The sequence below is a fragment of the Podarcis raffonei genome, chromosome 14 (assembly GCF_027172205.1).
Source record: "Podarcis raffonei isolate rPodRaf1 chromosome 14, rPodRaf1.pri, whole genome shotgun sequence".
NCBI lineage: Eukaryota > Metazoa > Chordata > Lepidosauria > Squamata > Lacertidae > Podarcis > Podarcis raffonei.
In genome coordinates, this window is record NC_070615.1 from 39798505 (window position 1) to 39813205 (window position 14701).

At 44.1% G+C, this 14701-nt stretch overlaps 1 protein-coding gene across 1 annotated transcript in view; it reads left to right on the forward strand.

The window, feature by feature from the left end:
- Positions 1-14701, forward strand: part of VPS35L (VPS35 endosomal protein sorting factor like) — an 80867-nt gene that overhangs the window by 47562 nt on the left and 18604 nt on the right. The window contains exons 22-26 of the mRNA XM_053366096.1: positions 1586-1666; positions 7297-7360; positions 7927-8025; positions 8830-8907; positions 9179-9293. Of these exons, the coding sequence (XP_053222071.1) occupies positions 1586-1666; positions 7297-7360; positions 7927-8025; positions 8830-8907; positions 9179-9293 (437 nt within the window). The remainder of the gene's footprint in view (positions 1-1585; positions 1667-7296; positions 7361-7926; positions 8026-8829; positions 8908-9178; positions 9294-14701) is intronic.

Here is a 14701-nt window from a genome sequence, read left to right on the forward strand (position 1 = left end):
GGTGGAAGAAGACTGGAAGAAATTTAAAGTTTACCTTAAGAACTGTTGTAAAATTAATGAGTGCTAAAATGTTTTGAGTAATGCAAAATAGAATTGCAGCGATAAACAATTGGACATGGGAAAAAGGATTTTAAGGAAGTGCCATAAGTAAATAAAATTAGGGGTTGCTGGAAAAATTTAAAACAAGGATGCAGAAAAAGGAGGTATGGGGAAGTCGTTGAAAGAAGGTTTAAGGAAAAGAAGGTTAAGAAATTATACATGTTTATATGTTTGTTTGTTTTTTGTATTGTTTTGTATTGTCATTTAATATGTGTTGGAAAATTAATAAAAATTTATTTTTTTAAAAAAAGGAATCTTCTGGTTTCCTCTGCAGGTGGGTTGTGGGAGATGTATAGATTGGCGTAAAATTCAGCAAATTCTGAGGTTATTTCTTAGGTGGAGGATGTTATGTTACCGTCTTTTTTTAGTGACACAGTGTATTCTGTTTTGAGTGACCCCACCCCCTTGCATTTGTTTGCTAATAGCCTGGAGTTCTTCCCTCCATATTCGTAAAAGTATTGTTTAGAGTATAGGATGTTAATCATTGTTTTATTGATTTTTAGAGTCAGTTTCCCTTCTTTTTTATTTTTTGAGTTTTAAGGAGTTTTTTTGGCTCCTGTTTGTTTCTGAGTGTGATGAGAGGGTCATAATGTCTTGTTCTAATTTACCAATTTTTGAGGAGGTTTTGTTTTTTAAAGGATGCCCTCTCCTTTTTGCAGGCTCCTCTGGTGACCACTTTCATTGTGTCCCAGAGGATGGGGGTTGTTATGTTGCCCACATCATCATCCTTAAAGTAGTTTTGGAGAGTTTTCAAGACATGATTGGCGTTACCACATGATTATTTTTGTCACTTCAGCTTTGCATGGGGAACATTTCACTTACATTATTTTTTGTGGCATGGTCTAGCAGTTTATCCCGAGAAGGAAGCTCACTGTTCTGAACTGTTTCCGAGTTGTTAAATGCCTTTTTCAAGAGTAATATTCACCATACCCCCCTTCCCCAAATAAAAATGTATGTGTTAGAATCACTTTGCAATGACTTCACCACAACAGTAAGTAGCACAAGGTGCTGAGCTGGTTCACACATAACTCAGAAGTAAGGCCCTGTCTGCACTGTGCATTTTAAAGCAGCATCATACCACTACAAGCAGGTTTCCCCCCAAAGAATCCTGGGAACTGTAGTTTGCTAAGGGTGCAAAGAGTTGTTAGTAGACCTTATTCTGCTCACAGAGCTAACAGTTCCCTGGGAAGAAGGATTGATTGTTAAACCACTTTGGGAACTGTTAGCTCTGTGAGTGGAATAAGGTCTACTAACAACTCTTAGCACCCTTAACAAACTACAGTTCCCAGGATTCTTTGGGGGAGAGCCATGGCTGTTTAATGTAGTGTGTTACGGCTTTAATTGCACAGTGCTGATGGGGTTTAAGTGTATTTGCTTCCTCCCCCCTCCCCAATCTGATTTTGTGTAACCCATGTTAAACGATCAAAGCTTCAACCTTACTGCTAATAATATTTTTCATTCTTGTTTTTCCGAACGTGTTGTTTAGGCACCAACTGGAGCCAACCAAGGACCCTGTCATCCTCAATGCCCTTCTGCATGTGTGCAAGACAATGCACGATTCTGTGAAGTAAGGTTTTTCCGCTGTCTCCTTATAATGAATTTCATTTTAAATGGTGGTGGTTGTTGTTGTGATCAGTTCTGAGGCCAAGGCTTCAGGGTTGGAGAACTGTTTTTCCATATTCTGCTTTTATTCAGGGCTGTGTGCAGGAAAACAAAATACCAGCACTGGTCTGCTTGCTCCTTAAAACGTTGCTTTGTTCTAAATGCAAAACAAAGAGAAGATGATCTGGGATGTGTTGGTGACTTCACTTCTTAACAAATGGGTTGTGGGTGGAGCAAGAGAGAGGCTGCAGGGAATAAATGTTAAGAGTGTCAAAAGGGATAAATAAAATGACATGCTTTTGTGAGATGCAGGTGTCAGTTAAAGTGCCTCTCCAAAAAGCACTTGCAACTCCAGTGAACAATACAATATTGATATGGTATGCTTATACCCGACAAGTATTTTAAAAGCAAACAAATATCAGAAGTAAATAACAGAACACATTAAAATGCTTTTTTTTGCCATTTTGAAATGCGTACTCTCTCCTGTTAGATACTCCTTTGTACTCTTCTTCCAGCAAAAAGCTGCTCCCCTGATACTTAGTGCCAAAAGGATGCTAAGAACATACAGGAAGAGATCATAGAAATGTCATTTCTGCATTTTCTTTCTTTGTGGTGCCTGAGCAGTCTCTGTGCTCAGCTGGTTGCCTGCTTCAGTGGGCAGGAGGGAGCAGTGGTGTAGCGTGGGGGGTGCCAGGGGTGCCGGCCGCACTGGGTGCAACATCTGGGGGGGCGCGAGTCCAGAGGGAAGGGACAAGTTCCTTCCTCCGCCGGGCTCCCCGCCGCCACCGCCAGCCTTGCGCCCTAGCGCGCGCGCCCCCCCACCGCCGCTGCGGCTGCACTCCACTCACTGCTCGCAGGAGGAGCAGCCGCTGCAGCAGCGCCGACGCCGCCACCGACGCCTGGCCGGGCACCGGCAGCCTCCGCACCCCGATGCCGACGCCGGCGCCATCCCCTCGGCCCAGCCACAGGCGGCGGCTGCTTCTGCCGACTGGGAGGGAGGAGAGCTCCGAGGGGCCTCGACGCGCCCTGCCCTCCCCAAAACCCTCCGAGAGGAAGCCGGCGGGCGGGCGAGGGTCTCCCGGCGGAAGGGGGCGCCGCTGGCTCCGGCTCTCAGCGCAAGCCTCAGCCGTGGGGGGGGCGAGGACGGAGCGCGGCTGGAAGCCCCCGGACCCGGCCGGGAGGAGGAGAGGCGCTCGCCAAGCCCAGATCTGGAGCGCCTCGGAGCGCGGGCTCCACCTACAGCCCAAGGAGAGGAGGGGGCGGGGAGGCGCCCGAGGGGAGGGGGCTTCGGCTGCCTCGGCCCGCGGGGGCTCCGCAAATAATAAATTTAATAAATTCCTGCTGAGCCTTTGGGGGGTCCTTGGCTCCTTCGCTCGCCCCCAGCCCCAGTGGCGTAGCGTGGGGGGGTGCAGGGGGGGCCAGCCGCACCGGCCGCAACATCTGGGGGGGGCGCTCGCACTCGAGTGCTAAAATCCACGGGTTAGGGGGCGCAAATTACTTGCCTTGCCCCGGGTGCTGACAACCCACGCTACGCCACTGGGAGGGAGGCGCATCTTGATAGATGCCTTTTAATGCCAGGCAAGGAGGGAAGATTACTCACAAGATCTACGGATCTTGGTCTTGCTTCCTCTGAGTTTCTCATTCTTCTGATCTTAAGTTCACATTTCCTCCGTATCTGCATCAGCTTTGCAAAAAGAATTTAAAGGCCTGCTCAAAAACCCACATGCATTTATGTGTGCATTTCCCACGGTATCCCTGTTTTTGTCAGCAATTTATTCTCTAGTGTGGTGGATTTTTGCAAATTATTTCCATTAATACATGCATTTTTGTGCTTTTATGCACATGCACTATTGAACTGTTTCACAACGCTAGAAGAAGTGCAAACTTCAGAGATATCCGCATTAGTCTGAGAAGTGCCAGTTAAGAGATTTGCATTCAAATGTCAGCCATGCTAATTTCCCTTCCATTATTTGGTCACAATTGCAGGATTTGCCCTGATCCTGGTTTACATATCATAGCAAATGTGCAAATGTGTGGGCTTTCAGAGAAGAGACTTTTTTTTACTGAGCTAAGCTATGCTGAAGGACATTCCCAGTCCTACCTGGAAACATGTGGGATTTATGGGCAAGGGAGATGCAAAAGAAACTTGCATTTCCTGCTACTCTACAGTGTCACCAGATTCAAAACTGCTGTGCGACACTGTGATGAGATCAATACAGGAGGTTGGTGGTGTCGCTGAGAACAAAATCTTAATTGTTTCTGGCATCATCTTTGCTTCCTTTGTGCTTTTATCTAATAAAGGCAGAAATTGACTTTTTAAAATAAATAAACAAAGCACATTAAAAAAACAAATGATTTTCCATGTCTATAAATCTTGTTCCTATAAACAGAAAGCATGATTTTTGGACTAAAGGGATCTCAATATGCAGCCAATTTCCTTGGCATACGGTAACAACCATTTGGTCCATTTCTATTTCTTGGTCATCTACTCCTTAATTTCAGGAATGGGACTAACTTTTTAGTGCTATCATTAGTAAGTTCTGGAGTAATAAAATAATTGCACTGGACTATCAGTTGTTGAAATTGTTCATAAGCACTGCTTCTGGTGCAGGTGTTAATCTGGTCTCAGTTACCAGGGCAATAAGTTCTAGCAAATGCACTCGTAACAATACTGGATTGTGTTTACTGTTAGCGCTACTCAGAGTGGATCCCTTGAAATTAATGGACAAGACATACTTGCACCCACCAATTTCAAGAGGTTTACTCGGAGTGAAATTTGGTTGGATTCAAACGCCAAACAGTTTTTCCCCTTAAATCTTGCTTTGTTTCTGAAATAATTCTGCAACATCTGTAAGAGCCTGCATCAACTGGATTGCACAGCCTTTGCAAAGGGAGCTGCGTTGCAAAGCTTTGCAAAAATAGTGACCGAGGAAAAGGTCACATCTGAATCCTGCATTTAAAGCAAATTTAAGAGTAATGACTTATCCCAAAGAATCTCGGGAACTGTAGTCTACCACTCACAGAGCCACCTTTAACAAACTACAGTTCTCAGGATTCTTTAGAGGAAGCCATGACTGTTAGAGTCCTAGAAGAGTGCTTGAAATGTATGCTGTGGATGTGACCTGTGCTGCAAATTGGGAAGTCCCTGGTTTGAATGTCACCTCTGGCATCATCATCATCATCATCATCATCATCATCATCATCATCATATATTATTCATACCCCACCCATCAGGCTCGGTTTCCCCAGCCACTCTGGGTGGCTCCCAACAGAATATTAAAAATATGATCAAACATTGAAAACAGGGCTGCCTTCAGATTCTTTCTAAAAATCAGATACCGTATTTTTTGCTCTATAAGACTCACTTTTCCCTCCTAAAAAGTAAGGGGAAATGTGTGTGCGTCTTATGGAGCGAATGCAGGCTGCTCAGCTATCCCAGAAGCCAGAACAGCAAGAGGGATCGCTGCTTTCGCTGCGCAGCGATCCCTCTTGTTCCGGCTTCTGAGATTCAGAATATATTTTTTTCTTGTTTTCCTCCTCCAAAAACTAGGTGCATCTTATGGTCTGGTGCGTCTTATAGAGCTAAAAATATGGTAGTTGTTTATTTCCTTGACATCTGATGGGAGGGCATTCCACAGGGTGGGTGCCACTACCAAGAAGGCCCTCTGAGCTTGCTTGGTGGCCTTAGACAGGCTGCACTCTCTCACAAGAGCAAAAACAGACCCTGCTGGATCAGGCCAATAACCAATTTAGTCCAGCATCCTATTTTCATGGTAGCCAGCTTCAGTCCCCCTGTCTACTATATGGAGTGACAATACAGACTTGCCTTACAGAGGTGCTGGTAACATTTCCATTGCAGTTTCAAATGTTAAAGTGTGTTTTAGATTAAAAAGTTGAACTAGATAATGCCATTTTCCTGCTTGGGCTCTACTCAAGCTAAAGCACTGTGTGGGTCATTTAAACAGCTGCTTTGCGGTCATGTTTTTAAATTAGCAATTTTTATTGGGGACCCAGTGCTCCCTTCCATGCATCTTCCAAACCATCCATCAGTTTCTTGTTATGCCTGTATTGGATGGCGAAACCCTAATGAGCTAATCATGGTGAAGGTTCACTCTTCCCTTCCAATTGAATTTGTATTCCAGAGCAATTACTCTGTTCCCATCTGGTGTCTGCACTAGGAGAATTGCAAAATGGTACACCAGGGACTAGCATGCCCAGGATTAAACTGGATTACTTAATTGTAATTGAGCGTGGTTCATTTTCATCTGAATGTGTATGGTTTTATTACCTCCCCATTTGGTAACCAAATTAAATGCTTACGATGTGAAACTGAATTTCCTACCCCCTACCCCCTGCCAATATCCCAGCAGTTTATGGCTATTGTTTTCGCCCGGTGTATCACACCATGATGCGCTACTTTTGTAGTGCAGATGTTTACCCTTGCTGTGTTCTACGGCCCTATCCTAAATTAATTTTGGAATTGGTAATTTGCAAACAATGGCTGCTCACTGTTACAGGGTGGATTCAAACTATTTTCCAAAACAGTTTTGTCCCACAGTAGATGTTGGATAGCTTAGCTGGCAAACTCTTAATCTTAGGGTGGTGGTCTTGAGCCCAACATTGGGCAAAAGATTCCTTCATTGCAGACGGTTGGACTTGATGGCCCTTGTGGTCCCTTCCATCTCTACAATTCTAGGATTCTAGAGATTTATTCCCACTTTCCCTGGTTCACAATGCAGTGAAATTTATAAAGAAGTAAAAACATAGTTTGCAAATCACTGAGAGTTGCACAATTTGCTGCATTTGCTGATCTCATTTTGGTTCATGATCTGCACAAGTATTAAACCTCTTCTTGTTATCATGTTCTCTCTCTCTCTCTCTCTCTCTCTCTCTCTCTCTCTCTGTGTGTGTGTGTGTGTGTTTGTTTGTGTGTGGAACACATTCATGGCATGGAAAAGGTCCCATGTTTCATTCTAGGCATCTCCGGGTAGGGACAGGAAAAACATCCTGTCTGAAAGTTTGGAGAGCCATTGCCAACTTAGCGTTGGCCATACGATGCTAGAGGAACCCAATGGTATAGAGCAGCTTCCTGTTTGCCTGTGATAAATGGGACTTGGTAGCAAGGTAGAAAGACACCATCTTGACTGCAAGTCAAGTGAAGCAGGAGTTTGAGGACTGGGGCGTTCCAAACATTGCTTGTGTGACTTTTCTGTTCTACAGACATCTTTTGGCATGCTGTAGTTTAGGGGTCAGGAACCTCAAGCCAGGGAGTCAAAAGTGCCCCTCCCAGCCTTTTCTTTGGTCCTCGGGCTTCTCCCCAGGTCATGATCCGTCCAGATCAGCTCGGGTGAATCTGCTTTGAAATGAGAGTTGTTCAGATTCCTCCCCCATCCCTACCCTGGGGTAAGCTGCACTGAATTCAACAGGGCTCATTTCTCATGTTTATGCTATAAACCGATTTGAGGTTTTTCTTAAAAATATAAAGCGGTATAGAAAGGAAATGAATAATAATAATAATAATAATAATAATAATAATAATAATGTAGCACCAATTTATTTTTGATGGGTTTCTTAAATATTGATGCTTTTTTGTAGTGCGCTGACGCTAGAAGACGAAAAACGAATGCTAGCCTCTTTGATAAATGGATTTTTGAGAATGGTGAGTATCTGCTGGGCTGGTCAGTGTTTTAATCTGCATTTTAATTGTGCTTTTAACTGGCTGCTAGTTTTTGCCTTTGGCAGTGTGTGTGTGTGTGTGTGTGTGTGTGTGTTTAAAAGAAAGCACAGTATATCTGATGTAATGTGTAGTTTGGCCCTTAGCTTTTAATTATGACACCTAAATTAAACCTTCCATGGCCAGATGCAGTATACCTTAGGATGCTAGAAGATGCACAGCAGGGCTTGCCTTTGTAATTATGCTTGTGAATTTCACAGCAGCATCTGGCTTTACACTGGGGGGCAGGGGAGGCGTGCTGAGTGACATAGACCTCTTGCTCTGATCCAGTGGGGCTACTGTTTTGCCCCCATTGCATCAGAGAGTTGTGTGTTCCTAAAGGTTCTGTCAAACGAAGTGAAAGAAAAAAAAGATGTGATATGAACCACATTGCTTGGTAAATACTGCATGAAAGAGTTAGTGCTGCACTGCATCAAATGAGATGGAAAGAATGGGTAACTGGATGCCAGAGTCCTGTATAAGAAATGACTTTGTGAATCTTTTAAATCCAGGTTTCATTTGGCCGTGACTTTGAGCAGCAGCTGAGTTTTTATGTTGAAGCCAGATCAATGTTTTGCAATTTGGAACCTGTTCTCGTCCAGCTGATTCATGTGAGCATACTTTCTTAAGTTGAAATAGGACTTCGGGAGCTGTGTGAGCTATTTTTTCCTGCTGCATTCCGTCATTCCTTGCATTTCATTACAGAGCAAGGTCAATTTTGTTGGCATTTTAACAGCAGAGAATTTGCATTCGTACATCATGTTTTATATTGATATTTTGCATGTTGTTGGTGAATTCATCCTGCAAATTGAAAAGCGCAAAGTCGTATGAGCTGATAGCTCGTTAGTGGGGAATATTCTGAGTTGCCTCCTTCATTTTCAGTGTTTCTCTTTCCTGCTTTCATATAGGAAAAACAGTATTTGAAATATACTTTTCCTCAGTCTAAACTGATTGCTCCTGGGCACTAAACTAGCACAGCAACTAGTTTTGAATTTTTAAAGGTGGCATTCTTGTCCCTAAGTCATGGGTGGAGGACTTCAATTTCAGGGGCCAAAAGCACACTCCCCCAGCCATTTTTTTCTGACCCTTGTAACCCCAGCTCACATCTCTTCTCCCCAGGCAACATTCCTTCACTTGCCCTGCTTTGCTCTGGAAGTGTTTTCACCTGAATGGAATGTGCCCTTGAACTCAGGCAAATTTGTGGGGTTTTGGTCTTGTTGCACATAGTATGCACAACCCTCCTTGCACGTCATTATAGCTGTATGCTCTTTCATTTTCCCTGAAGCTTGTATTTCATATCAGTTAAACAGGAATATTTGTTAGTTATTTAGTTCCATTGACTTCTGCTGGAGAAATCCTTGAATTGTTTGAGTTGCAGAGTTGCTTCTGTAGGTAACATAATCTTTTAAAAACAGAGTGTGAACCAGCTGGCGATGGAAACGCGAAAAGTGATGAAAGGGAATCATTCCAGAAAAACGGCTGCATTTGTCAGGGTAGGTGTGAAAACTGAAGGAATTCTTCATCCTTATTTTTTCTGCATGAACTATGGTCTGTTTTGGCCAGAGCGCTAAACCATGGTTTAGCACGGGGGGGGGGGGGCTGGTTGTACTTATGCTCCCACTATTTCTGAGTCATTTTAGTCATTTTAAGTGGGGTTGATGGGATTTGGCACCCAGCAACACTTGAAGGGTACGATTCCCCAAACCTCTGATTTAAGACATGTTCAGAATAGTCTTTGAAAACTTTTCTTACCTTTTTTTTAAGGCTTGCGTTGCCTTCTGCTTCATTACAATTCCATCTTTGACAAGCATATTTTCTCGTCTCAATCTGTACCTGCACTCTGGACAGATTGCTTTGGCAAACCAGTGCCTTTCTCAAGGTAAGCCTCATGATCTTTCTTCATTTGTAAAACAAAATGCTGTACTGTTTTTAACACTTGATTGGGAGCCGCCCAGAGTGGCTGGGGAAACTCAGCCAGATGGGCGAGGTATAAATAATAAATTATTATTATATTATTATTATTTCTAGCTACAGGGGGAACACATGAGGATTGCTAAAATTTTGAATGTTCTGTTGGGAAGGAGCTGGCGCCTTTGCTTGTCATGGCTACTTTGCACAGAACAGATATGCTTTGGAGAAGGGTCATAGCATCCCCCTTCATTGCAGAAGGTCCCAGGTTCAGTCTCCTGGAATCTCAGGTACGGCTGGGACTGTCCCCCATCTGAAACCCTGGCAGTTGCCAGTCAGTGTAGACTCTAGAACAAGACTGAGCTGGTTGCACCAATGGTCTGATTCAGTATAAGGCAGTTTCCTATGTTCCCGTGTTCCATGCTAAGGGAAAGTATTCAGCTAGTAAAAAAAATAAATCATGTAGGAAAGAGTGCAGGCATGGCACGATAAGAGCTTGGAATTCTAAGATCTAAGGAATGCGCACATTTTACTTAAAAGTGCTACTGAACCTATGATTAAATAACACTACTCAGAGCCTGGATTTTGCTTTTAGGCAAGACATAAAACAAGCAGAGCATACATGTGACATGTTTTAAGAATTCCAGCATTATTTTTGGCAAGTGGTAAGGACGTTAATGCTGACGTGCTAATTTGCTTAACAATGAGACTGTTTTTGTTCCTTCAGAACAAAACCTTCCTCTGCCTGTAAAAAAAAAGAAGAGAAAAGTCTTTAACTGCTACATGTTTAGTCCCATAAAACATTTCAACCCTTCTTTTCCAAGAGGAGTTCGTTTTCGTGGAAGCTCTTCCTTTGTGCTAGATGTATTTGGTACAACATCTTCAGGCTTTAGAAACAATGCATAACTGATGCCTTGGATGCAGTCCAAACATTCCTTCAGGTGTCAGTGTCATGGTTTATGTAGCAAAAGTTATATCACAAGGAGTCCCTATAAATGCGTTTTGAGTGGAGAGCAATACAGCCTGGTTTGGGGAGGATTCTCGAAAAGGCAAGAGTGTGTGACACCCTTCTTCCAGCAGAACGAGGCTTCTTGTTGTTGCCGTTTTTACAGTCGAGAAGATGATGTCCTGAACATTTGCCCTCTGGGCTGTTTTTCCTGTTGTAGGGTTGTGATGGTTGAAAGATGTAAAGGGTTAGTCCCTTCTCAGAATGAGCTTACAACATGGTGTAGGGAAGGGCTGTAGCTCAGTGGGTAGTTTGCATGCCAGAGCCCTCAGATTCAGTCCCCAGCATCTCTTGGTGTGGTTGGACAAGACTCTTCTTAGAAATTCTGGAGAGCCCCTGCTCAATGTGCAGACAGTGCTGAACTAGGTAGTGTTAGAATTCCTGCTCCATGATTGCAGTCATGGGATTTTTGTCTATCACCTGATGGTGTATTGACTGAGTGGGAAGTGACAGAGACAGGATGTTTATGTTACTGTGTTCCGTGAAGTGGGACAATTGTCCTTTGTTCCTTTTCCTCTTTGCTGTCTGATGCTAGAGAGAGAGGGAGCCATGTTGCAGTGCTCTGTGTGTGTTTGTATGTAAATAAAGTAGATTAGCCAAAATGCTGAGTTGCTGAGGTCTGTCGCGCAAGATGCGCAAACTCTGCGGATCCCTAAGTGTGCCGGTGTCAGTTGCCATCGGTTGCTGTGATGTTCGGGCTGAAGAAAGCTTATGAAGTGACCAGGAGGGAGGGAACATTCCATTCCGGCATGTGTCTCTGCCAGGGTCCTACTCGAGTGTAGGCTGAACTCCTGACAGGTAGACCATTGGTGTGACTTGGAATAAGTCTGCAGCCTATGTTACTATATCAGGGATGGGGATCTCCACCTGTCCTACAACTCCCATCAGCCCTAACCAGCGTGGTCAGGGGTCAGCGTGGATGGGAGCTGTAGTCTTAGCAACATCAGGAAGGCCACAGATTCCCCATCTCTGTCCTAGATTCATAGACTCTACGCTGTGTGTTGCTCCCACTCAGTGTAGGCATTGTGTTCGATGGACCTTTGGCTTAAACAGGTGAAACACAGACCTCCTTCCATCAGCTCTGGTGTGACAGGCCGGCTGCGTGAGGCCTCCTCTCCCTCAGCTGCCATCTGGGGGCAGCCATTCCATCAGAGTTACTTCAGTGGAAGAGATAGCAAACAAGGCTCATTTCATCAGTTTTGCTGGAGGTGCAGCTCTACCAGCCTCTCCTGCCAGCTGGCCATTATGGGAACAACTGTTTAGAAATTGAGTTTGAATTTTATTTCCTTCTTCCCTCCCTGCTCCTTTCCGCTTGTGCATTGGGTTGTGCATTTTTACATTTGCAGGAAGGTACTGTTTTGTTCTGATTGTACATGACATCCTGGGAGCCTTTTTGGCTGAGGAGCAGGGTAAATAAGCTCTAAATAAACGTGGAATAATAAAACAAGGCAAGGCAGGTTCATAATAAGTTACCGTATTTTTCGCCCTATAGGACGCACTTTTTCCCCTCCAAAAATGAAGGGGAAATGTGTGTGCGTCCTATGGAGCGAATGCAGGCTTCAGGAAGCTATCCTCAAGCCTTGGGAGCCCGTGGGAGTTCCCGCCGGGCTCCCAAGGCTTGCGGACAGCAGCCTGCAGCCCGAAACCTGGGGAGCGCAGCGGAGCACACCCCGGGCTTCGGGCAGATATCCGCAAGCCTGGGGAGTCCGGCGGGAGTTCCCGCCGGGCTCCCAAGGCTTGCGGATAGCAGCTTGTTCTGGGGGCTGGGGTCGGAAGCTCAGGCCTGGGGGGGAAATATTTTTTTTTCTTTATCCCCCCCCCAAAAAAACTAGGTGCGCTCTATGGACCGGTGCGCCCTATAGGGCAAAAAATACGGTATTTGGTCATTAATGTGACTAGCGAAGAGCCAGTTACATATGTTTGCCATTTTGATCATTACCTGTGTTTTCTAAGGCAGGATAGACTTGTAGGACTGTATGTTTATGACAGTTTGACCATAGGTTGTTTTGGGGGTGCAGGGAGTGGAGCATAGAAGAATCTGTGCATGTATGACATGTTCTTTCTGATCGGCATGGCTTCAGACATGTGCAAGTTCAAGCAAGTTAAATCTTGCCCCTTTCCGGAGATGACAAAAGTTGCCAGAATTGCACATGTGCTAGTAAGTTCCAGCTGTAAATGCAAACATGCTGACATCAGATGCTGACTAAGGCTTTCACCGCAAGGCTAATGGTTTTTATTTCTTTGTTTAGGCGTGATGCCGTGTGCATCATTGGGGATTTAGAGCAAAGCTGACTGTTCCATCCGAGCAAGTTGCAAAAACAATACAGCTGCAAAGTCAGTGCAGTGCACTTTGTGTTTGTTTGGCTTGTTTGTAGGCAAACCAAGCAGAGACCACAGTGTGAAGTCATTTTCCATTCCTCTGCTGTGGTTATTAACTCATTCGCTATTGTTTCACCCCGCTGGATAATTAATGGGTGGATTTGCTTGTTCAAAGTAAGGAACATAGGAAGCTGATTGAGTCAGACCAATGGCCCATCTAGCTTGGTATTGTCTACACTGACTGGCAGCTGCTCTCCAGGGTTTGGGGTAGGCGTCCCTCTCAGCCTTACCTGGAGATGCTGGGGATTGAACCTGGGACCTTCGGTATGCAAGGCAGATGCCCTACCACTGAGCTGTAGCCCTTCCCTGTTCTAACCGGCCTTTTCCCAAAGGCTTCAATGGATGCCTGAAATTCTACTGAAGGATCCCCTTGGCTTGTGTATGGAATTACCACCCACTTCATTAAAAAAAGAATTCAGGGTCTTGAAATTGGATTGGAAGTCTGAAGTGTGCCCACTGCTTCTGTGGGTGTTACCTCCTCCCATTTGCCTTACTGTCTCCTTTCACTCCCAGTGTCAACGCTGATCCTAGATGCTGTTGCACATGGTACTAAAAATCTTCCACACTTTAAATTTTTGTGGATCTGCAGTTAGTTTTTTGCTAACTAGATTAACACACGAGACGGTTACTCTAAAAATATTATGCAAGTACAGTACTTCCAGTTGTCATTGACTGATGCTTTGACTTTATTTACAGCGTGTGTGTGTGTGTGTGTGAGAGAGAGAGAGAGAGAGAGAAAGAAAGAAAGAAAGAAAGAAAGAAAGAAAGAAAGAAAGGAAGGAAGGAAGGAAGGAAGGAAGGAAGGGAAAACTGGCCCTATATTTCAACAGAGAATTTGCTTTTCAAGGCAGTCCTTGCCAGCCAGTTGAATGCAAACTGTATCATAGCTAAAAAGTTGGATTATTCAGTACTGGGTACAGCAATTTGTCCTAAAGTCTAATAATAATAATAATAATAATAATAATAATAATAATAATAATAATAATAATTTATTATTTGTACCCCGCCCATCTGGCTGGGTTTCGCCAGCCACTCTGGGCGGCTTCCAACAAAGATGAAAGATACACTAAAATGTCACATATTAAAAACTTCCCTGAACAGGGCTGCCTTCAGATGTCTTCTGAATGTCAGGTAGATGTTTATCGCTTTGACATCTGATGGGAGGGCGTTCCACAGGGCTGGCGCAACCTTGCTAAAAGTTAAGTGGGCTGTAGACTAGGCAGGGTCTGGATGGAAGGGATCTATGGAAAATAATGCTACCTACTAGCTTGAACAGTTTCAGCAGCAAATGGGACTCAATTGAACTTTGACCGGAGAAGACGTGTGTAGGATCACACTATATATACATGACCCTGCACACTGAACTGGAACTCTTTGTGCAGTGGCTCCCAAACTGTTTTCCCCACAAGTCACTTGAATTTGCTGGTGGTTCTTGGTGGAACCCTTAATGACCCCTTCTGCCTGCAACAGCAATTGTAAAGCACTGTGCTAGATGCTTTGTGATTTTATTGCTTTTATTTCCTATATTGTATTTTATTGTATTATAATTTGCATTTTGTAAAATTCAGGTCACAATACAACACAATACATGAAATAAAAGAAGCATCAGCAATGCAATTAAAAATCAATGTGAATATTTAATGCGGACATTCCTGAATGGAGCTTGTGGATCACTGTGGTCCATGAACCACAGTTTTGGAGTCCCTGACTTAGTGTAACTTTGCAGAGTAATGATGAATCCTCACCAGACATGTTTCCTGCCATGGGTAATGTCCTGGGCCAAGCTAGCAATCTCTCTGAGTGCAAAATAAACAGAGATTTGTTAATTCTACTTCTCTTTATAACATTCACTTGAGGCATGTGATTGTGAAACAGTGTAGGTTTGTCCTAACATAATGCTTTTCTGAGCTGTTAAAACTTTGCTTGGCTCAAAGCATAATATGCCACATGGCCAGAGGTATCCAACTAACTTGGATGACTAATTTCACCGAGGG